The sequence below is a fragment of the Bidens hawaiensis genome, unplaced genomic scaffold, assembly GCF_021521415.1.
Source record: "Bidens hawaiensis isolate Kalapana, Puna unplaced genomic scaffold, B.hawaiensis_p1.1 tig00008858_1, whole genome shotgun sequence".
NCBI classification, from domain to species: Eukaryota; Viridiplantae; Streptophyta; class Magnoliopsida; order Asterales; family Asteraceae; genus Bidens; species Bidens hawaiensis.
In genome coordinates this window covers 408,673-426,510 of record NW_027491639.1, presented here as the reverse complement: position 1 = coordinate 426,510, position 17,838 = coordinate 408,673, and the positions used below count along the sequence as shown (strand labels likewise).

The following is a 17,838-nucleotide window of genomic DNA, read 5'->3' as shown; positions in this document are numbered from 1 at the left end:
AAACCCCGGTAACCACAACCCCAGCTACTGGGGGGAACACCGGCGAGTACACAATTTTTACGAACACTACCCCGGTTACCCAAGCCGGGGCAAGTGCCGTAAACAATCCGGGACAAGCCGGTTACACAAATTTTACGAACACTACCCCGGTTACCCAAGCCGGGGCAAGTGCAGTAAACAATCTTTCACTGGGATTCACCGATGCCCAGTTGGAGAGAAAACAGACGAGGCTCCCCCGCCAAACACTCAATCAAGTTAAAGCGTGGGCCGAAGCACGTCAGAAGGAATTCCAAGCTGAGTTGGATGAACGCTTGCGTTCACTCCAACAGGCTGACGAATTCGGAAGCACTCGACAACAGCTCAACATAAGCAGTGAGTGCGAGTACTCGGACGATGATCGGGAGGAATCCGACACCGACGCAAACCCTCGCCATAGGGCGAAAGGGAAGCGTAAGGAAACGGACTTCCAACCGAGAAGGAATTTCGGAGAAACCTTCAAACCAAGGAACGCGGGGGGAAACCCACGTGACTTCTCCAAAACCATTAGACCAACTGCTGCAAATGCGGGAACGTCCAAGTTTGCAAGGGACATTGCGGAAGCAATCGCCCCGAGAAGTGCCAAACAGATGTCCAACATCGGCACTTATGATGGTATATCCGACCCAGACGATCACATGAACAGATTCATAGCGGGGGCAACCGTCAGCAACTGGACGGAACCCACGTGGTGTTACATGTTCCAAATGACGCTTGTTGGGGCAGCCAGAGCGTGGTTTGATCGTCTACCGGTCCACCACATCTACGATTGGGCAGACTTCCAACAGAAGTTCAGCCAACACTTCAGTCAACAAAGAAAGTATACCGAAGAGCAATGGACGATCCTCAACTGCATCCGAGAGGAAGATGAGTCTTTACTAGACTTCATCACGCGCTTCAATTCAAAGAAGCTAAGTCTGGGCACTATCAGCGAAGATCTTGTTCGCGATGCTTTCATCCAGGGTGCAAAAGACCCAGAGCTCATCCGCACCTTAACGGGTAAAGACGGCATGCCATCCACATGGGATGCCATCATGACAGCAGCTAAACGCTTCGCGGAAACGGAAAAGCAACTGGGTAGAGATCTTCCCCAGAGCACAAATCTCTACACCCAGAAAACAAGAGAAAACAACGTCCTTACCGCCCGACTAAACAAAAAAAGGAAGCTAGGTATTTGGCAGTCAAGGGTAAACTTTGACACCTCATCCGGCTCGCACCCTCGGTTAGGCGGAAAGGATAACATGCAGTCGTCAAACCGGAACTCCAGATGGACGCCACTCACCAAAAGCGTCACCGAGATATTTGCCACCGAGAGGCTCCCATGGCCAGACGCTCCAATTATCCGACAGCGTCCAAACGCTGATCAAAGCAAATCCTGTGACTTCCACAGGACAAGAGGCCACACCACCGAGGAATGCTTAGACTTGAAGGACGTCGTCGAAGCATTTGTCAGAGATGGGAAACTCACGCACCTTGTGGCGTAATGAACGCTGAGCAGGCTAATGCGTGTAGAACCCTAGTTGGGGAAAACACAAATGAAACTGCAGCTTCAATGTTGGAGACTACATACTGCGTAAACAACGAGATTCCGAACCAGGTGAATATCGGCTCGAAAGGCTCGATGACACTCCCATCCCAAGAACATGGGAGTTCAATTACACAGGTTGCATGTAGATCAATTCCAGACTTGTAAAAAAAAGGCCCAGAGCCACTTCTAATGGAAATGATTATCCTTATCACATTGACGCTGATGGTCTTACATTTATACTTATGAACTTTCCACACTGATATGCCGGTATTCACCGCATAAATAAGTGGGGAAGTAAGTCGTTGCGTGTGGACGGCGGCAAAACCCGCATAAACACAAAAAACGGCAAAAATTTCTAAGAGATGAGGACAACCTTCACGTAGGTCAGTTATAGGTAAAGTTTGGTCATCCCACTAAATGAAAGTGACGGTCCTACCCGCACAATCATGATAGAGGAAACTGAACATTAACCTATTGACAACCGCGCGTCGAAAGGTTTAACTTATTCAAAACACTGATATGCCGGTATTCACCGCATAAATAAGTGGGGAAGTCGTTGCGTGTGGACGGCGGCAAAACCCGCATAAACACAAAAAACGGCAAACCTTCACGCAGGTCAGTTATAGGTAAGTTTGGTCATCCCACTAAATGAAAGTGACGGTCCTACCCGCACAATCATGATAGAGGAAACTGAACATTAACCTATTGACAACCGCGCGTCGAAAGGTTTAACTTATTCAAAACACTGATATGCCGGTATTCACCGCATAAATAAGTGGGGAAGTCGTTGCGTGTGGACGGCGGCAAAACCTGCATAAACACAAAACGACAAACCTTCACGCAGGTCAGTTATAGGTGAAGATTGGTCATCCCACTAAATGAAAGTGACGGTCTTACCCGCACAATCATGATAGAGGAAACTGAACACTAACCTATTACAACCGCGCGTCGAACGGTTAACTTACTCAAAATACTTGGAAAATTGCTAAGTTAAACTAAAGTATGCACGAGCGAATCATATATTGTTTATGCGGCAAAACAAGTGCCAAATTAAGCTATAATATGCATGAGCAAGTCATATAACGTTTATAAAGCAAGTCATCCAGTAAAAGTGGCGGTCCTACCCGCACAAACATTTATATTTCATAAAAAATTCAAACATTACAAGAATGGCCAGGTATCTACCAGCCTATAGAAATATAAATCTATCCTAACGATAGGAAGGGATCTCAAGGTTCAAACTTCAGGACCACTCCCTCCAAACCCACTTATACCCGCACCATCAGTTGGCTGTGGCAGTTCAAGGAAAGTCTTGAGAATGGTTAGCCCATCATCAGCAGCCGCAATTTCGTTCACTTTCTCCACCACCGGATGCGGGAAGGCAGCATACTGGTTCACTGATTGGTCATAGGCAGCTTCAGTGTCCACGTCATAAGAGGGAAGTTGGAAGGCTGGATGCCCTTCTCAACAAACCCCAGACCAAGCAAGAAACCAGCCTTTTCCCAATCCTCATGAGAAGCGTTGAGGGCTGCGCTCATGGCATCGTCATAAGATGTGTTCGTGAAGATCCGATGCACAACCTACAACAAGAAAAAATATATCAAACTTTTCTAAGTATATAGAAAAGCGTAAAGACATTATGAAGCTACGCATACCTGCGACAACGCTTCTCGTAGAAGCCACTCCTTGGTAATCAGAGCTTCTTGGAGGGCAGCTTGAGCTTGGTTACGGGCGCGTTCGGCTTCATTTTTGTTAAGGTTGGCAAGCAACACTTCCTTAGCAGCAGCCTCTTCAACGCCCTTCAGCTTACGCTCAGTATGATCAAGCATACCCCTCTGATCCAAGATCTCTTGAAGCTTCTTGGCGTCTTCCATAGCCAAAGCATCATGAGCCTGCTGAAGCCTCTCTAGTTTGGCTTTAAGCTCCTCATTTTCGGCGCGCAGAGGTTCAGCAACGGCTTCAGCCTTGGTGGACCTCTCGGTCGCGTTCCGCGCAGTTTCCTTAGCCAACCGAAGCTGTTCGTTAACAGCTTGGGTAGCCTTGGAACGGGCCTCGAGCCGGGCCTGCACTTCAACCTCGAGGGCCTTGAAGGCCTTTTCCTTCTCCGCAGCAATTGCGGAAAGTCTCCTGTTCTCCTCCCGAATAGCCCGCGCCTGAGCCACTTCTTGGATACGCGCAGCCTTTAACTTGTCGTTTTCACGACAAAGCAACTCGACGCGCGGCTGCATCCGGGCAAGGAGAATCCGAAGCTCGTTTGTCAGCCTACCCTCCTGGTAGCTTGACATGGCTTCCCCCAACGTGCCACTTGGGGCGGTGTGGCGCGCCCACTCGACGCAGTCCACAGTCGTCCGAAGGGTTGTTCCTCGGCAGATGTTCCACCGCGGAACATACACCTCATTGGAATCCGACACTGTAAAAACAAAAAACAGTTAGGAAAAGATGATAAAAAAAAGGATAAAAGGGATATAAGGCCAATATAACCCCACGCACCTGTAGGGTCGACAACATGCCGATAGCCACCAAACCCATCACCTGAACCTAAAGGATATCCATCCAAAAGGTCAAGGAGACGGGAAGGAGGCAAAGACTGGCTAGACGCCCCAACCCCGAACATACCTGAAGGACCGGCCGCGGTCGCCGGCGCCGGAGGAGGCATGGTGGAGGCCGCCGCGGTAGAAACCAACGGAGGTGAACTCACCGGAGGTGAACTCACCGGAGGTGAACTCACAACCGTGGCCGTCGCCGCGGTAGAACCCGCAGAAGAAACCACCGCCGACTCAGTGAAGGATTCCGTGAAGATGGCACTGACAGCCGGCGGGGATGATGTGGCAGTTGGAACAGTTGCCTCAACGGGATGAGCAACTGAACCAATACTGCAAACAGGCGTAGCCGCCTGGGTCATCGCCTCGGGTAGGTTGACCAAACCTACCGTCATGGGTCCAGAGCTGCTCCTTCCCGCTCCACTCTGGAATGCGGTTGCATCCACGCCTGCATGAAAACGTATTTAAATATAATGGCGGAAAGATATGAAGTTAAAGTAAATGAAGTTTATACTTACGAGTCCTCTTGAGCTTGAAGGTACGAACTGGCGGGGACGAACCCGATGGAGCCGGCCTCTTCATACCGGTCACCGTCGTTGTCTGGGGCTGCTCGGAGGTGACAGCCGTCTCAACCTCCGGAACAGTGGTCTCACCATCACCAGGGTTCCCCGCCGCCTCCTCGCTTCCGGTCTCCGAATCTGACCGGCTCCCCTGATCGGCAGTGGAGGCAACCTTCGCCTTGCCCTTCCCGCCAGCAGCCTTCTTCTTCCGCGCAAAGAAAGGACCATCTGCGGATTCCTCATCAGAAGATGACAAAATTAGAGAAATTCCAGCAGAGGTTTGAGCATTGAGAGGGCGAGGGTTAAATAATCCCTTACCTGGCCGCGTGGCGCTCAGAATCTGGTGGCCCGGCGGGTAGACCTCCACAAACCGATCCGCCGTTTGCTCAAGGATGGGCAACTCTTTCTCGTCAAGAGCACGAGTACCCAGCCGAGCGGGACCACCAGCCTCCCGCGGATGCAGGAGCGATTGTAAGTCATTCCCCTCTGAAATAAAAAGAGAAACAGTTAGAAGAAAAACCGTAAATCAGCAAAGAAGATGAAGCATACCGTAAGGGATAAAGTTAAAACCGTATTCGAGGATGATAGGAATCTGTGGCGCCTCCGCCCCAGCATCTTTCCACACCCGGATCATACCGAGCATCACCATCCCAGACACCGCAAAGCGGTAAACCGGAGTCTGGATCCGGGAGATATTGGCAAACCATTCCGCCTCCTGGTAGTTGGAGGCATGAAGGCTGGGAAGTGCTCTCCCGCTCTTGAATGTCATTGCAATAGGGACGACACGGGCAGAGATGTAGAAGAACTCTCGCTTCCAAGACCGAAGACTGCGCTCGGTAGCACAAATCTTCAAACCCTTGATCCGGGTGACCAAGGTGTACCAGCCTTGGATGCACCTCCAGGAGTAGAAGGTCATCAGGCGGTCGACATGGGGCTCCACACCAAGAATGAGGCACACCCATTCAAAATGGCGGATCTTGGCGATCGCCATTGGGTGTACCTCCGTCAGGTGCACACCGTGTCTCTCCAAAACACGGTATAAAAACTTCGTCAAAGGGAACCTGAGATTCCCATAGACGAAGAATGCAACATATACCCCTATCTTGCCTTTGGGGGCATCGTACACCGTCTGATGAGGCTCAGGAAACTCAGGCTCGAAAGGCTCGAGCATGAACTTTCTGACGATGTACTGATAAAGATCGACGGGAAGAGCACACTGGCACTCGCCAGCAGTACTCTTATCGTCCTTATCAGACGTGGACGTCGGGTTCTCGGCGTACACGTCAGACTCCTCGGCGGTAGCCTCAAGATCATGAGTAGAAGACATGTTTTAGATGTAAAGAAGGAACGATTTCAGGAGAATACTCGACGGAAAGTTAGAGTATTCGCCGGAAATCGTTTAGAAGAAGAAGAGAGAAGTGAAAGTGTGGATGAAGCTGAACCCTCTCCCCCTTTATATACTCATCGCAATGAATGCGATGAATTTAATGCGGGGGAGAGAGAGAAACGCAGGTGCAATGAAACTATGACACGTGGAAAAAGCAAGCCGTTGACAGGACGCGCGCCGTAAACTTCGCACCCACGCGCCCGAAAACTCGCGCCCACGCGCCTGAAAAAGCGCCTGGAATGACCATATACTGTCACGTTGCCATAACTTCATGCACGTCCTGAAACTGTCAGAAGAAACCGTCACACCACGCTGACGTCCCTTCAACAGTTGGACTGTTCTTATCCTTGCACCAACTCTTCGAATTTCAAAAAGATTCAAAAAGATTCAAAAGTAAGCGGGACTATACCCCCTTACCTTGGCAACCAAGTAACTATAAGACAGGTGCGGGTACAGTGTCAAGGCAAAACCCTTCACATACTTAGCACCCGCAAGGAATTGAAGCCAGGAATACATTGGAAGTAAAGTAACTATAAGACGAGTGCGGGTACAGTGTTAAGGCGAAACACTTCACATACTTAGCACTCCGTAGGGAATTGAAACCAAGAAGGATCTTCTGGGCCATGCTTGCGGAAAGGGATATAACATCCCCGCATAGCGGGAACGTTGAGAACTAGATTGTTGGAAGCTCCAAGATGGAATTGGTTGTTTAACATAATTGATCACTATGTTTAAAACTACCAAAACCCCGTGGAGAATCTACACAAGTGAAACTCAACGCTCCCGACTTGCGAGGAGGTTACACACCTACCCGCATCTTACCAAAAGATCAAGCAGAACAGTGGGAAATTCTGCACGTGACATTAGGAAACCTGTGGGAAGAATCCCCGCGGAGAACCCTAAAACTAAACCCTTTTCAAAACCCCTTGCTTAAGTCCAAAAGTTCACCTCATTAACAATTCATGAGAAGAACATTGGACTGGGGGACTTGAAGAGGTAGGTCCCAGCAGAGCCCAGTTGGACCCGCAAGACTCACCTTGAACACGGACGTCTGCGCGGTTGTACCCGCAAGACTCACCAAAGGGACGTCTGCGCAAAGACCAACTGGATCTGCAGGACCCACCACGCTCAGAGAGATGATGTCCTTACGCGCAGTACGCAAGCTGTTCCCGCAGGAAAAGCCTCCCAATGGTAACGTACTCCGCCTGTTCCCGCAGCTGCGGATACTAGCCATCAGGGAAGGCTACCCGCACTAACAGCAAGGCTACACGCACAAGGCATTAACTCTCAAATAATTCAGTAGTCACCTGAAGAAGGAATGAGCAAGCCGGGAATACTCCCGCACAAAGCCGGGAATACTCCCGCCCAAAGCCGGGAATACTCCCGCCCAAATGAGCCAGTCCGTACGCTACTGGAGGATCTTTTGTACTGTACCTGCCAAGGTATGGACAAAAGATCTGACCAAAGCAGCGACAGCTCACTGACAACAGTACGACGAGCAGCACGCTCTAGTACTTAAAGTCACTATCAGTCGCTGCCTACTCACCAACCCTCATCGTGGCACGTGCGTAGCCTGCAGTTGGTGGAAAAGGAACAGTGCACAGCCGGCCATGTCACTATCAGCCGCTGCCTACCCACCAACCACTAGCATGGCACGTGAGTAGCCTGCAGTTGGTGGAAAAGGAACAGTGCACAGCCGGCCATGTCACTATCAGCCGCTGCCTACCCACCAACCACTAGCATGGCACGTGCGTAGCCCACAGTTGGTAGAACAGGAATATTATACAGCCGGCTGTACCTGCTTGGAAACCTACCTTCGGCTATAAATACTCCAACACCTTGGAACGGTATCATCATCTTATATCTTCATATATTATTTGATATCTGCTCTAGCTATTTCTCTTAATATACACTTATATTCAAGAGCAATCTAGTCTGATTCTCACGCCGGAGGGTGGTCACAAGGAGGTACCCCCCCCTTCTCAGTGACGAGCTCACGGTGTCTGTTTTGCAGGTCATCAGAAGAACAACCATCTTTGCCGGACCTAACCCTCGTGGGAAACATCTACTTAACCCCCAGATTATCCGTAATCTGCCCGGGGTCACTTAGTGTTTCTTCAGATATTTTGGGCTCCGTGGAAATAAACATTGCGGATGTTGTACAAGTAAAGCACATGAACAATACTTACCATATTGGATATGGTAAAATTCGCGTGGAGCTGCGTTTTCTTGATTATCAAGTAAGCAAATATTTTTTAACCAAAACTTAGAAAAATTTCCAAATTCTTCAGAGTATGGAATTCATTGCTAACATTTACTGTTTCCTTCAGAATCCATCAACAAACAATTATTTTCCACCAAAGGATGGTGCTAAGTAAGTATGATGCCTCATATTTATAATTAGAGTTTAACACTAGGGCACCCTAGCTAGTTTAATAGTAAATTAAGACAATAACAAACTATTCAAACATTCAATTCGTAGGGCTATAGATGTGGCCTCCAAAAGTGAGGATGCAGGGGTGCTTGTAATCACAATCCATAGGGGAGTTAATCTTGAAGTAAAACATCCATTCGTCAGTTTGCTTGTTGGAACTGATAAAAAGCATACCACGGTTTGTGTTATGCATTACTAATTAGTTGTTTCAAATGCCTCTTTAACTAACTAATTGGACAACTTAATGTTATATAATTTTTCTGTGGATTGCAGACTAAGAAACATAATCAAAACCCTGTATGGGATGAGTCGTTCCAGTTTACTTTAGAGAAGCCTGCAGAAGCAATATTGGATTTGGAAGTTTGCTCCGGCTCAGTGATGGATAGAATTCATCATAAGGTACGACATATTCTTAACTTAATTTCAATATGGTTTTTAATGTGAGATACATGATGGTAATTAATTTTTTATTAGTATAACCTGGGCGGTGTCAAAATAGACGTTATGGATGTTGTTAAACAAAAGCACACGAACAGCATATTCCACATTGGAAATGGTAGTATTCATGCGGAGTTGCACTTTCTGCATTCTACAAGACCACAAACATTGAAGCTTTGACGAATCAATAATTTACAAATATCATTTGATCTTTAACAATTCACCGCAACACTTGGCCTATGTGGAATCAAGAACTGCATTTTCATTGCAAAAATAGTAAGGGAGACGCAAGTGGACAACCGCATGCTATAGTGCATAATATTTGGTTGATTGTGGCTACACCAAAACTCTTTTTCTTTCCGGTTTATTTTTGTATACTATGTAAAAACTGTTGTTATGAAAAAACCAAAGCTAGATTCTACAAGTTCATAAGGATTTAAAATTAACAATATGTCCAATAATATTTTTGAAAACCATCAAAACAAGATGAAATACAAATTATTTTTAAAAACAAATGATGACCTAGGGGGTACACTACCAAAAAGCCATAGCCTCAAAGCCCAATATTCAGAATACCTTGATATCTTCTAGGCTTGAATGCTTCAGAAAGTCAAACAAGATCTCCTTGACATGAAAGCTACAATGAGCCGTGAAATCAGTGAGGCGAACTCATTAACCAAGGTGTTGTTAAAAGTGTCCAACAACAAATCAGATTGAAAGTTTCTAGAATCTTGAAAAATATTTAATATAATAATTAGTTTATTATTGTAAGATAAGTTAGCTTTATTTTATTTATTCCTATTTGTATTTGATTCAAATTGTGTATTTGAGTTAGTAGAGGATTATGAACCGTGGGTTTATATATACCATTGGTTCAATGTGTTAGTTAATTATTAAGTTTTTCCCGTTAGTCATTTTTTAATAAAAGAGTCGATCGTGCGTTGATCAAATCTCGTGTTCGTGTTCTTAATGTTGGAATTATGGACCGGTTCGGGTAAGTCAACGTGGCCGACCGGGTTGTGATCCGTGAGAGTTACACATTGGGCAACGAACTAAAATCCGCTTAAATTGTTTGATCGGTAAATGACGAATTTCATATGACGAAATTATTATTTATAATCGTTATAGATAATATAGTGGTTCGGACTTTAAACTAGTGTTGGAACGAGTTGGACTTTGGGCCCGGTTAAATTTATTATTTATAAATAATAATATTATTAATATTATATTAATATTAAAACCTTTTGTTTACTTGGATATTACTCCAAGTTAGTTGGAGTATGTATATAGATATACATATCACGTGAACGAAAGAAATAGGGTTTTTTTTAGATCTGTTCAGCCGCAAGCAAAAGTCCAGCCGAACAATCCGAGGTCCGACCACCGATACAGCATACCAACACACCGTATCACTGCCGTGCTGTTGCCGCCACCCTAATCTAGTACTGCAGCTGTGTTCGCGCCACTTGCCGCCAACGCGCCATCATTACCAACCGTCACCGTGTTCGGTTCGTCACCTAGCATCGTTTGTTGAACCTCGGTGTCTCAACCGGTTATTCATTAACCGAGGTAAACTTAAAAATTTTCGGTTTAGATTTATGTTTCTTTGGTTGTTTCGTATCGTACTCGTATCGTATGTAACCGTATCCTGTACGGTTCTGTTAAATGGTGATTACTCGTTTTATATTCCTCTGCGTATTTATTATTAATTTGATTAATAATTATGAAACCAATAAAACCGGGTTTAATTTTTAAACCGTTGACTGATCACCACTGGAACCCAACAGTGGTATCAGATCATTGGTTACAACATATGAGTCGAATCCGGTCTTTTCACCGGATCTACATCATAAACTTCAAGCTAGTTGAAGTTTTTGATCTATATATGTTTTTTGAGCAATCTTGGTTTGGTCAATTTTTATTTATTTTATTTGACCAAAATATTGCTCAATTTTATTTTAATGAATATGTAAATCTGGCCCGACCTTGTGTGATTGGTTGTTTGATTTTGGCCATATAGATGGTTCAAAGTTGTATTTATTTTTCGGTTTTATTTTATGGTTTTTGACCACCTTGATGGTTCAAAATTGTAATAGATAGGGTTTGGTTTTTCATTATATGTATTTTTTTAATATTGTAATGAAGAAGACCCGAAGGAAAACCGAGGACGAGCTCGTGGAGTTTTTGAAGTCAGTGGGAGTTAACTAAGATGACCGGATGCACCCGGAGTCCATCCTTGTGGTTGTTTGTGTTGTGACCCCTTGACCCGATTGGTCTTGCTAATAGGCTCTAGCAAGACCAATCACCTTTTGGCCATTTAAGATTTACATATTCTTGTTTGCTATTGTGGTTGCTTGCTTGATTATAATAGGTTATAATACCACCAACCTAATACCAAATATATTAAAATAAATTTTCATTAACCAATTGAGTTTTTGCAAAATTAAACTAAATTTGATTTTCCAAAACCTTATAACTTAATAGTTTAACTATTAACTCAAAATTGGTTAGTAATATCGCGACAAACTTAGTTTTAATAGGTTATTTAAAACTGAGTGTCCTGAGAGATGAAAGGGTTCATCAAGTTGTCCTGATTAATACAGTAAAACTGGACTTTTACTCTATTCGGTAAATTCTAAAAATTAATCCCAATTTTATAATCAATAGTTAATGCCATCCTACTATAAGCCACACTTGAGGCATACAGCGAAATTTCGAGTGTTTGGAGCTACAGCACCGCACTTGTTTTCTAGCCTATCCCTTCAAGGTGAAAAGGTTTCGTTGACACATCCGACCCTTTCACACGTGTCTGTATTAGGGCGACTATTACTTTACTCTTTTGTTACGTGCTACAGCTGTCTGAAGACTAAGGTGGGCATAGATGAGGCTAAACGTATCGATACAGACAATCGTTGTCTCTATAGGCCTCATAACTGAGAGTTGTTCTCTATTCACAATTGACAATCGTTGTCAGTCTGCCTAACCACTTATTAATGTTGTGTGCTACAGCTGCCTTTAATAACTGGAAACCAGATTCTCATACTCCTATTTCATTAGTGTTATCGGGTTATTAATAATAGGACTACTATATCGAAAATACTAATTAAATTTACTTTTGCTTTTTAATCAGATGTCTTCAAACGAAAACTCACCCTACGCCCTTAAGTATATCCTTGAGAAGGATAAACTGAACGGTACCAACTTCATCGAATGGCACCGCAACTTGAGACTTGTTCTCACCATGGCAAAGCGCTTGTATGTTCTCGATGGACCTGTTCCAGCCGAGCCTGAGAACAACACAGCCGCTGCTCGAAAAGTTATTGAGAAGCATAGGGATGACTCGGCCGATGTCTCCTGTATTATGCTAGCCAACATGACTTCTGAGCTTGCTAAAGGCTTAGAATACTTTGGTGCCTATGAGATACTTGAGCAACTCAAGGGCATGTTCCAGAAACAAGCCCGTCAGGAACGGTTCGACACCATGAAGCTGCTCATTAGCTGCAAGATGGCAGAGGGGTCTCCTGTCAGTGCGCATGTCCAAAAGATGAAGGGGCACATCGATTAGCTTAAGAAACTTGATTATCCCCTGCCTGATGAGATGGCAGCGGATTTCATCCTTAACTCTCTCCCCAGCTCTTACGATCAATTCGTAATGAAGTTCAACATGAACGGCTGGGTAAAGACAGTGCCGGAGCTGCACAACATGCTCAAAACGGCTAAGATGAACATTCCTTCTAGGACCAATCAAGTTCTGATGATCCGATCTGCTGGTATAAAGAAGCCTAAACCCAAGAATCAGGGTTATAAGGGAAAAGGAAAGAAGAAAGTTACTGTTGCTGTCAAATCTGCCACCAACACTAACAAGAAAGTTGCAAAGGCACCGCCGCCGCCTCCTGAGGAGCGCCAGTGCTACACGTGCAACAAGATGGGGCACTGGATGCGTAACTGCCCCGAGCATCTAGCTGAGCTAGCAAAGAGGAAGGCCAGTGGTGAAGGCTCTTCTCGAGGTATTTCCATATAAGTTATTGAACTTTTCACTGTCTTTAGCAACACATGGGTATTTGATACCGGATGTGGTTTCCACATTGTTAATGTCTTGCAGGAGCCTGAGAAGTGGAAGAAACTGAATAAAGGCAACATGGAACTCATCGTTGGAGATGGGAAGAGAGTACCAGTTCTGGCAACTGGAGTTTTTCATTTTACTTGTCCATCTGGCCTAGTTTTTCCTTTGAATAATTGGTTGTATGCTTCTGGTTTGACCAGAAACATCATTTCATTTTCATTGTTGCTTGAACAAGGTTTTAAGTACGTTTTTAATGGCATGGCTATGTCTGCTTACTTAAATGATATCTTTTATTTTGTGGCTAAACCTCGAAATGGTATTTATGAAATTGATGTTCAAACTGATAATAACGTATATCATCTTTCAAAACGTATCAAGACTAGCATCAATGATACTTTTCTATGGAATTGCCAAATTGGTCACATAAGCAAGGCAAGAGTTAAAAGACTCCAATCCGAATGGATTATTGAATCCACAGGACTGGACTCGTTTGATGATTGCGAATCTTGCTTAGCTGTCAAACTCGCCAAAGACTCATTCACTCATAAAAGTGAACGAGCAAGTGATCTGTTAGGACTCATACATTCTGATGTATGTGGACCTTTCAGAACCATGACTAGAAACCATGAAAGATACTTTGTTTCCTTTATCGACGATTATAATCGATACGCGTATGTGTATCTTATGAAACACAGGCACGAAACTTTTGAAAGGTTCAAAGAGTTTCAAAACGAAGTGGAAAAACAACTTGGTAAAACCATTAAAATGCTTCGATCAGATCGAGGTGGAGAGTATCTCAGCTCAGAGTTCATCACTCATCAAGAGCATGGAATTTTTTCACAGCTCACTCCACCTGGCACACCCCAACATAATGGCGTGAGCGAGAGGAGAATTCGAACTTTGCTAAACATGGTTCGATCGATGATGTGTAGAACTAACTTGCCTCACTCCTTTTGGGGTTACGCCCTTATGACCGCTGCCCGCATTGTCAATTTAGCTCCAACTAAGAAGATAGACAAAACCCCATATGAGATATGGCACAAGGGAAAGAAGCCCAAATTGTCTTACCTTAGAGTATGGGGATGTGATGCTTACATCTCAAGTGAGTCTGATGACAAACTTGATCCCCGCGGCGTAAAAGTTGTTTTCGTCGGATACTATAACCAAAGCGGTTATTACTTCTTTCATCCTGATACAAATACGATTTCTATCAAGAGGAAAGGCCACTTCCTTGAGAATAATTTCTCAATCGAGGAACTGGAGATAACATTGTCGATCTTTAAGAAATTCAAGAACCACAAACAACCGCTGAGGAAGTTGGAGCGTCTGATCAACAAGTTGTTGTTGCTGATACATCAGACGTGAACACGAGCGTTCGCAGAAGTAGTAGGACTCCCGTACCAATATCTAGATACTTATGGCATCTAGATGGTCCCGAAGTCTTATTAGAAGCCGAGTCTGGCGAAGAGCCTACTAACTACAAATCTGCTATCTTGGATCCTGAATCCGAGAAATGGCAAGATGCCATGAACGCCGAGATGCAATCCATGCAGGATAACCAAGTTTGGAACTTGGTTGAACTACCCCCCGATAGTCGGGCAGTAGGGAGCAAATGGATTTTCAAGAGAAAAACCGACATGCATGGAAATGTACAAACCTATAAGGCACGGCTAGTCGCGAAAGGTTTTACTCAAACTCAAGGTGTTGACTATGATGAAACCTTCTCGCCCGTTGCTATGACTAAGTCAATAAGGATATTGCTTGCCATTGCTGCATACTATGACTATGAGATATGGCAAATGGATGTCAAAACCGCTTTTCTTAATGGACATCTTTCTGAAGATGTTTATATGGTTTAGCCTGAAGGTTTTGTCGATCCAAAATATCCTACTAGGGTTTGCAAATTGAACAAGTCCATTTATGGACTTAAGCAAGCATCTCGAAGCTGGAATCTTCACTTTGATGAGAAAATCAAAGAGTTTGGTTTTGTCAAAAATGAAGATGAGCCTTGTGTTTACAGAAAGTCTAGTGGGAGCACTATATCATTCCTCATCTTGTATGTGGATGATATACTGATCATTGGAAACAACATTCCCAAGCTTAAGGAAGTTAAGCACTGGTTGGAATCTTGTTTTGCAATGAAAGATCTTTGAGAAGCCGCATATATTCTGGGAATAAAGATCTATAGAGATAGATCTAAGTGGATTCTAGGGCTAAGTCAAAGTACTTACATAGACAAAATAATTGCACGATTCTCAATGGAAAACTCCAAGAAAGGAGCTGTTCCAATGACTAAAGGAACCGTGTTGAGCAAATCGCAATCTCCGGCAACGGACATTGAATCTAAGCATATGCAAGCAATTCCATATGCTTCAGTGGTTGGTTCTATCATGTATGCTATGTTATGTACTAGACCAGACGTCTCGTATGCCTTGAGCATGACCAGTCATTTTCAACAGAGTCCTAGCATGACCCATTGGACTGTTGTAAAGAATATTCTGAGGTACTTGAATAGGACCAAATATATGTTCTTGGTGTTTGGGGGAGTGGAAGAGGAGCTCACTGTAAGGTGTTACACTGATGCTAGCTTCCAGACTGACCGAGATGATTCTCGCTCACAGTCAGGTTTCGTTTTCACTCTCAATGGAGGAGCTATTTATTGGAAGAGCTCCAAGCAGAGTGTAGTGGCGGATTCTACCACCGAATCCGAATATATAGCTGCATCGGATGCTGCTAAAGAGGCTGCTTGGATGAAGAAGTTCATCACCGATCTCGATGTGGTTCCGAGTATTCGCAAACCAATCGAGGTGTTCTGTGATAACACAGGTGCTATTGCTCAGGCCAAAGAGCCCAGATCTCATCACAGAGCCAAGCACATTCTAAGGAAGTTCCACCTCATACGGGAGATACTGGAACGAGGTGACATCATAATAAGCAAAGTAGACACAGATCAAAACTTAACAAACCCGTTCACTAAGTCGATGACTCAGGACAAGCATGACCATCACAGGGATGCTATCGGTCTTAGATTAGCTAGTAATTTGTTTTGATTTAGTATTTGGATGTATGAACATTTAAACATTTATACTTTTGATTTCGCTTTTAATTTAATGGTTAAATGCAAACGTTGAATATTATAACTGCGTTCATTTTAATACGTTTAATCCATGTATATTGTATTCTAAATTATCCGTAGTCGGTCAGACTAGTGGGAGCGATTCTAAATTAAGACTATTCTGACTTTGGACTCAAGGGGTTGACTTCCAAAACTCGTAGACCTCATTATGAATGACATTAGATGTAACTCGCATCAAATCATCTTTATGGATCTTGGTCATAAGATGCATTTGATATTGGTATGCTCATTTAGTATCCTTAGACCTAAGATACATATTAAAACTTTCGTTTACTAAAGGTATTCTTTGATCAGTGTCAACTGCTGTCGCGTAACTGCCTGTCATAAAGGCATTGGTTGGGAATATTCTGAAGTTCAATGGGAGTTGTATGTAATCAAGATGGGATTCTGTACTCTTACATGATATGTAACAGTTAGACATCTTGGTGCCTTCGTTGATTCAAACTGGTAAAGTGTGAGGTCTCACCCAAACTTACGGTGTGTTTGATTGGACCACTTTGACTCGAGAACAAAAACGATAATGATTGAACACCATACGAGATTGATCTGATCCATGTCTCATTGTTCAATTGGTGTCTTATACGGAAAGGATAGATGACAACGATTACTATATTTTCATTATCTTGCAATAGTGTATTCCAAGATCTTTTGGTTAATGAATTTAAAATATCATAACCTGTTGGGGGCATCCATGTGTAGCTAGAGCATCGCTGGTTGTCAGCGTTGAGAAACTTAACCGAATCCGTCCAAGTGGGAGACTGTTGGAATTATGGACCGGTTCGGGTAAGTCAACGTAGCCGACCGGGTTGTGACCCGTGAGAGTTACACCTTGGGCAACGAACTAAAATCCGCTTAAATTGTTTGATCGGTAAATGACGAATTTCATATGACGAAATTATTATTTATAATCGTTATAGATAATATAGTGGTTCGGACTTTAAACGAGTGTTGGAACGAGTTGGACTTTGGGCCCGGTTAAATTTATTATTGATAAATAATAATATTATTAATATTATATTAATATTAAAACCTTTTGTTTACTTGGATATTACTCCAAGTTAGTTGGAGTATGTATATAGATATACATATCACGTGAACGAAAGAAATAGGGTTTTTTTTTAGATCTGTTCAGCCGCAAGCAAAAGTCCAGCCGAACAATCCGAGGTCCGACCACCGATACAGCATACCAACACACCGTATCACTGCCGTGCTGTTGCCGCCACCCTAATCTAGTACTGCAGCCGTGTTCGCGCCACTTGCCGCCAACGCGCCATCATTACCAACCGTCACCGTGTTCGGTTCGTCACCTAGCATCGTTTGTTGAACCTCGGTGTCTCAACCGGTTATGTTAACTTCAAGTCTTGAAACATATTATTATATACCAACAAAGATTTTCCAAAAAAATCTGGTCTCAGTTCCGGCTTGAAAGGTTGATAAACGCACCGGTCCCATAGTCAGTTTCGTCTTGTGTTCATTTTTTACACCTAAATAAGTCTTGATCTGGTTTGGTTTGGTCTTAAACGTGGTCATGCCTGGACTTTATTACGTGAATTTGGAAAGGTTCACGAATGATTCATAAAAAAGTTATGAAGCCGGTCTAGTAGTGACTGCTGAAGATCAAGGTTGTCTAAAGAATTCCGGGTGTCCCGAACGAGTATAAAAACATTGGCCCTTATATATAAAATTTTTGTTTATGTTTAATGATATAAGGAGTAA

General features: G+C 43.9%; 1 protein-coding gene across 1 annotated transcript; it reads left to right on the top strand.

The window, feature by feature from the left end:
- Positions 1-8,345: 8,345 nt before the first annotated feature.
- On the top strand, positions 8,346-9,199 carry LOC143530192 (synaptotagmin-2-like). Its single transcript, XM_077025805.1, has 4 exons — positions 8,346-8,418; positions 8,500-8,663; positions 8,759-8,884; positions 8,960-9,199. Exons 1-4 carry the CDS (start codon positions 8,346-8,348, stop codon positions 9,101-9,103), a joined length of 507 nt encoding a protein of 168 aa, XP_076881920.1. The 3' UTR covers positions 9,104-9,199.
- The last annotated feature ends 8,639 nt before the right edge of the window (positions 9,200-17,838 follow it).

Coding starts and splice junctions, on each gene's coding strand:
- LOC143530192 (XM_077025805.1), top strand. CDS start 8,346: ATGGAATTCATTGCTAACATTTACTGTTTCCTTCAGAATCCATCAACA. Junction 8,419..8,499: donor TTATTTTCCACCAAAGGATG/GTGCTAAGTAAG, acceptor TAGTAAATTAAG/ACAATAACAAACTATTCAAA. Junction 8,885..8,959: donor TGGATAGAATTCATCATAAG/GTACGACATATT, acceptor ATTTTTTATTAG/TATAACCTGGGCGGTGTCAA.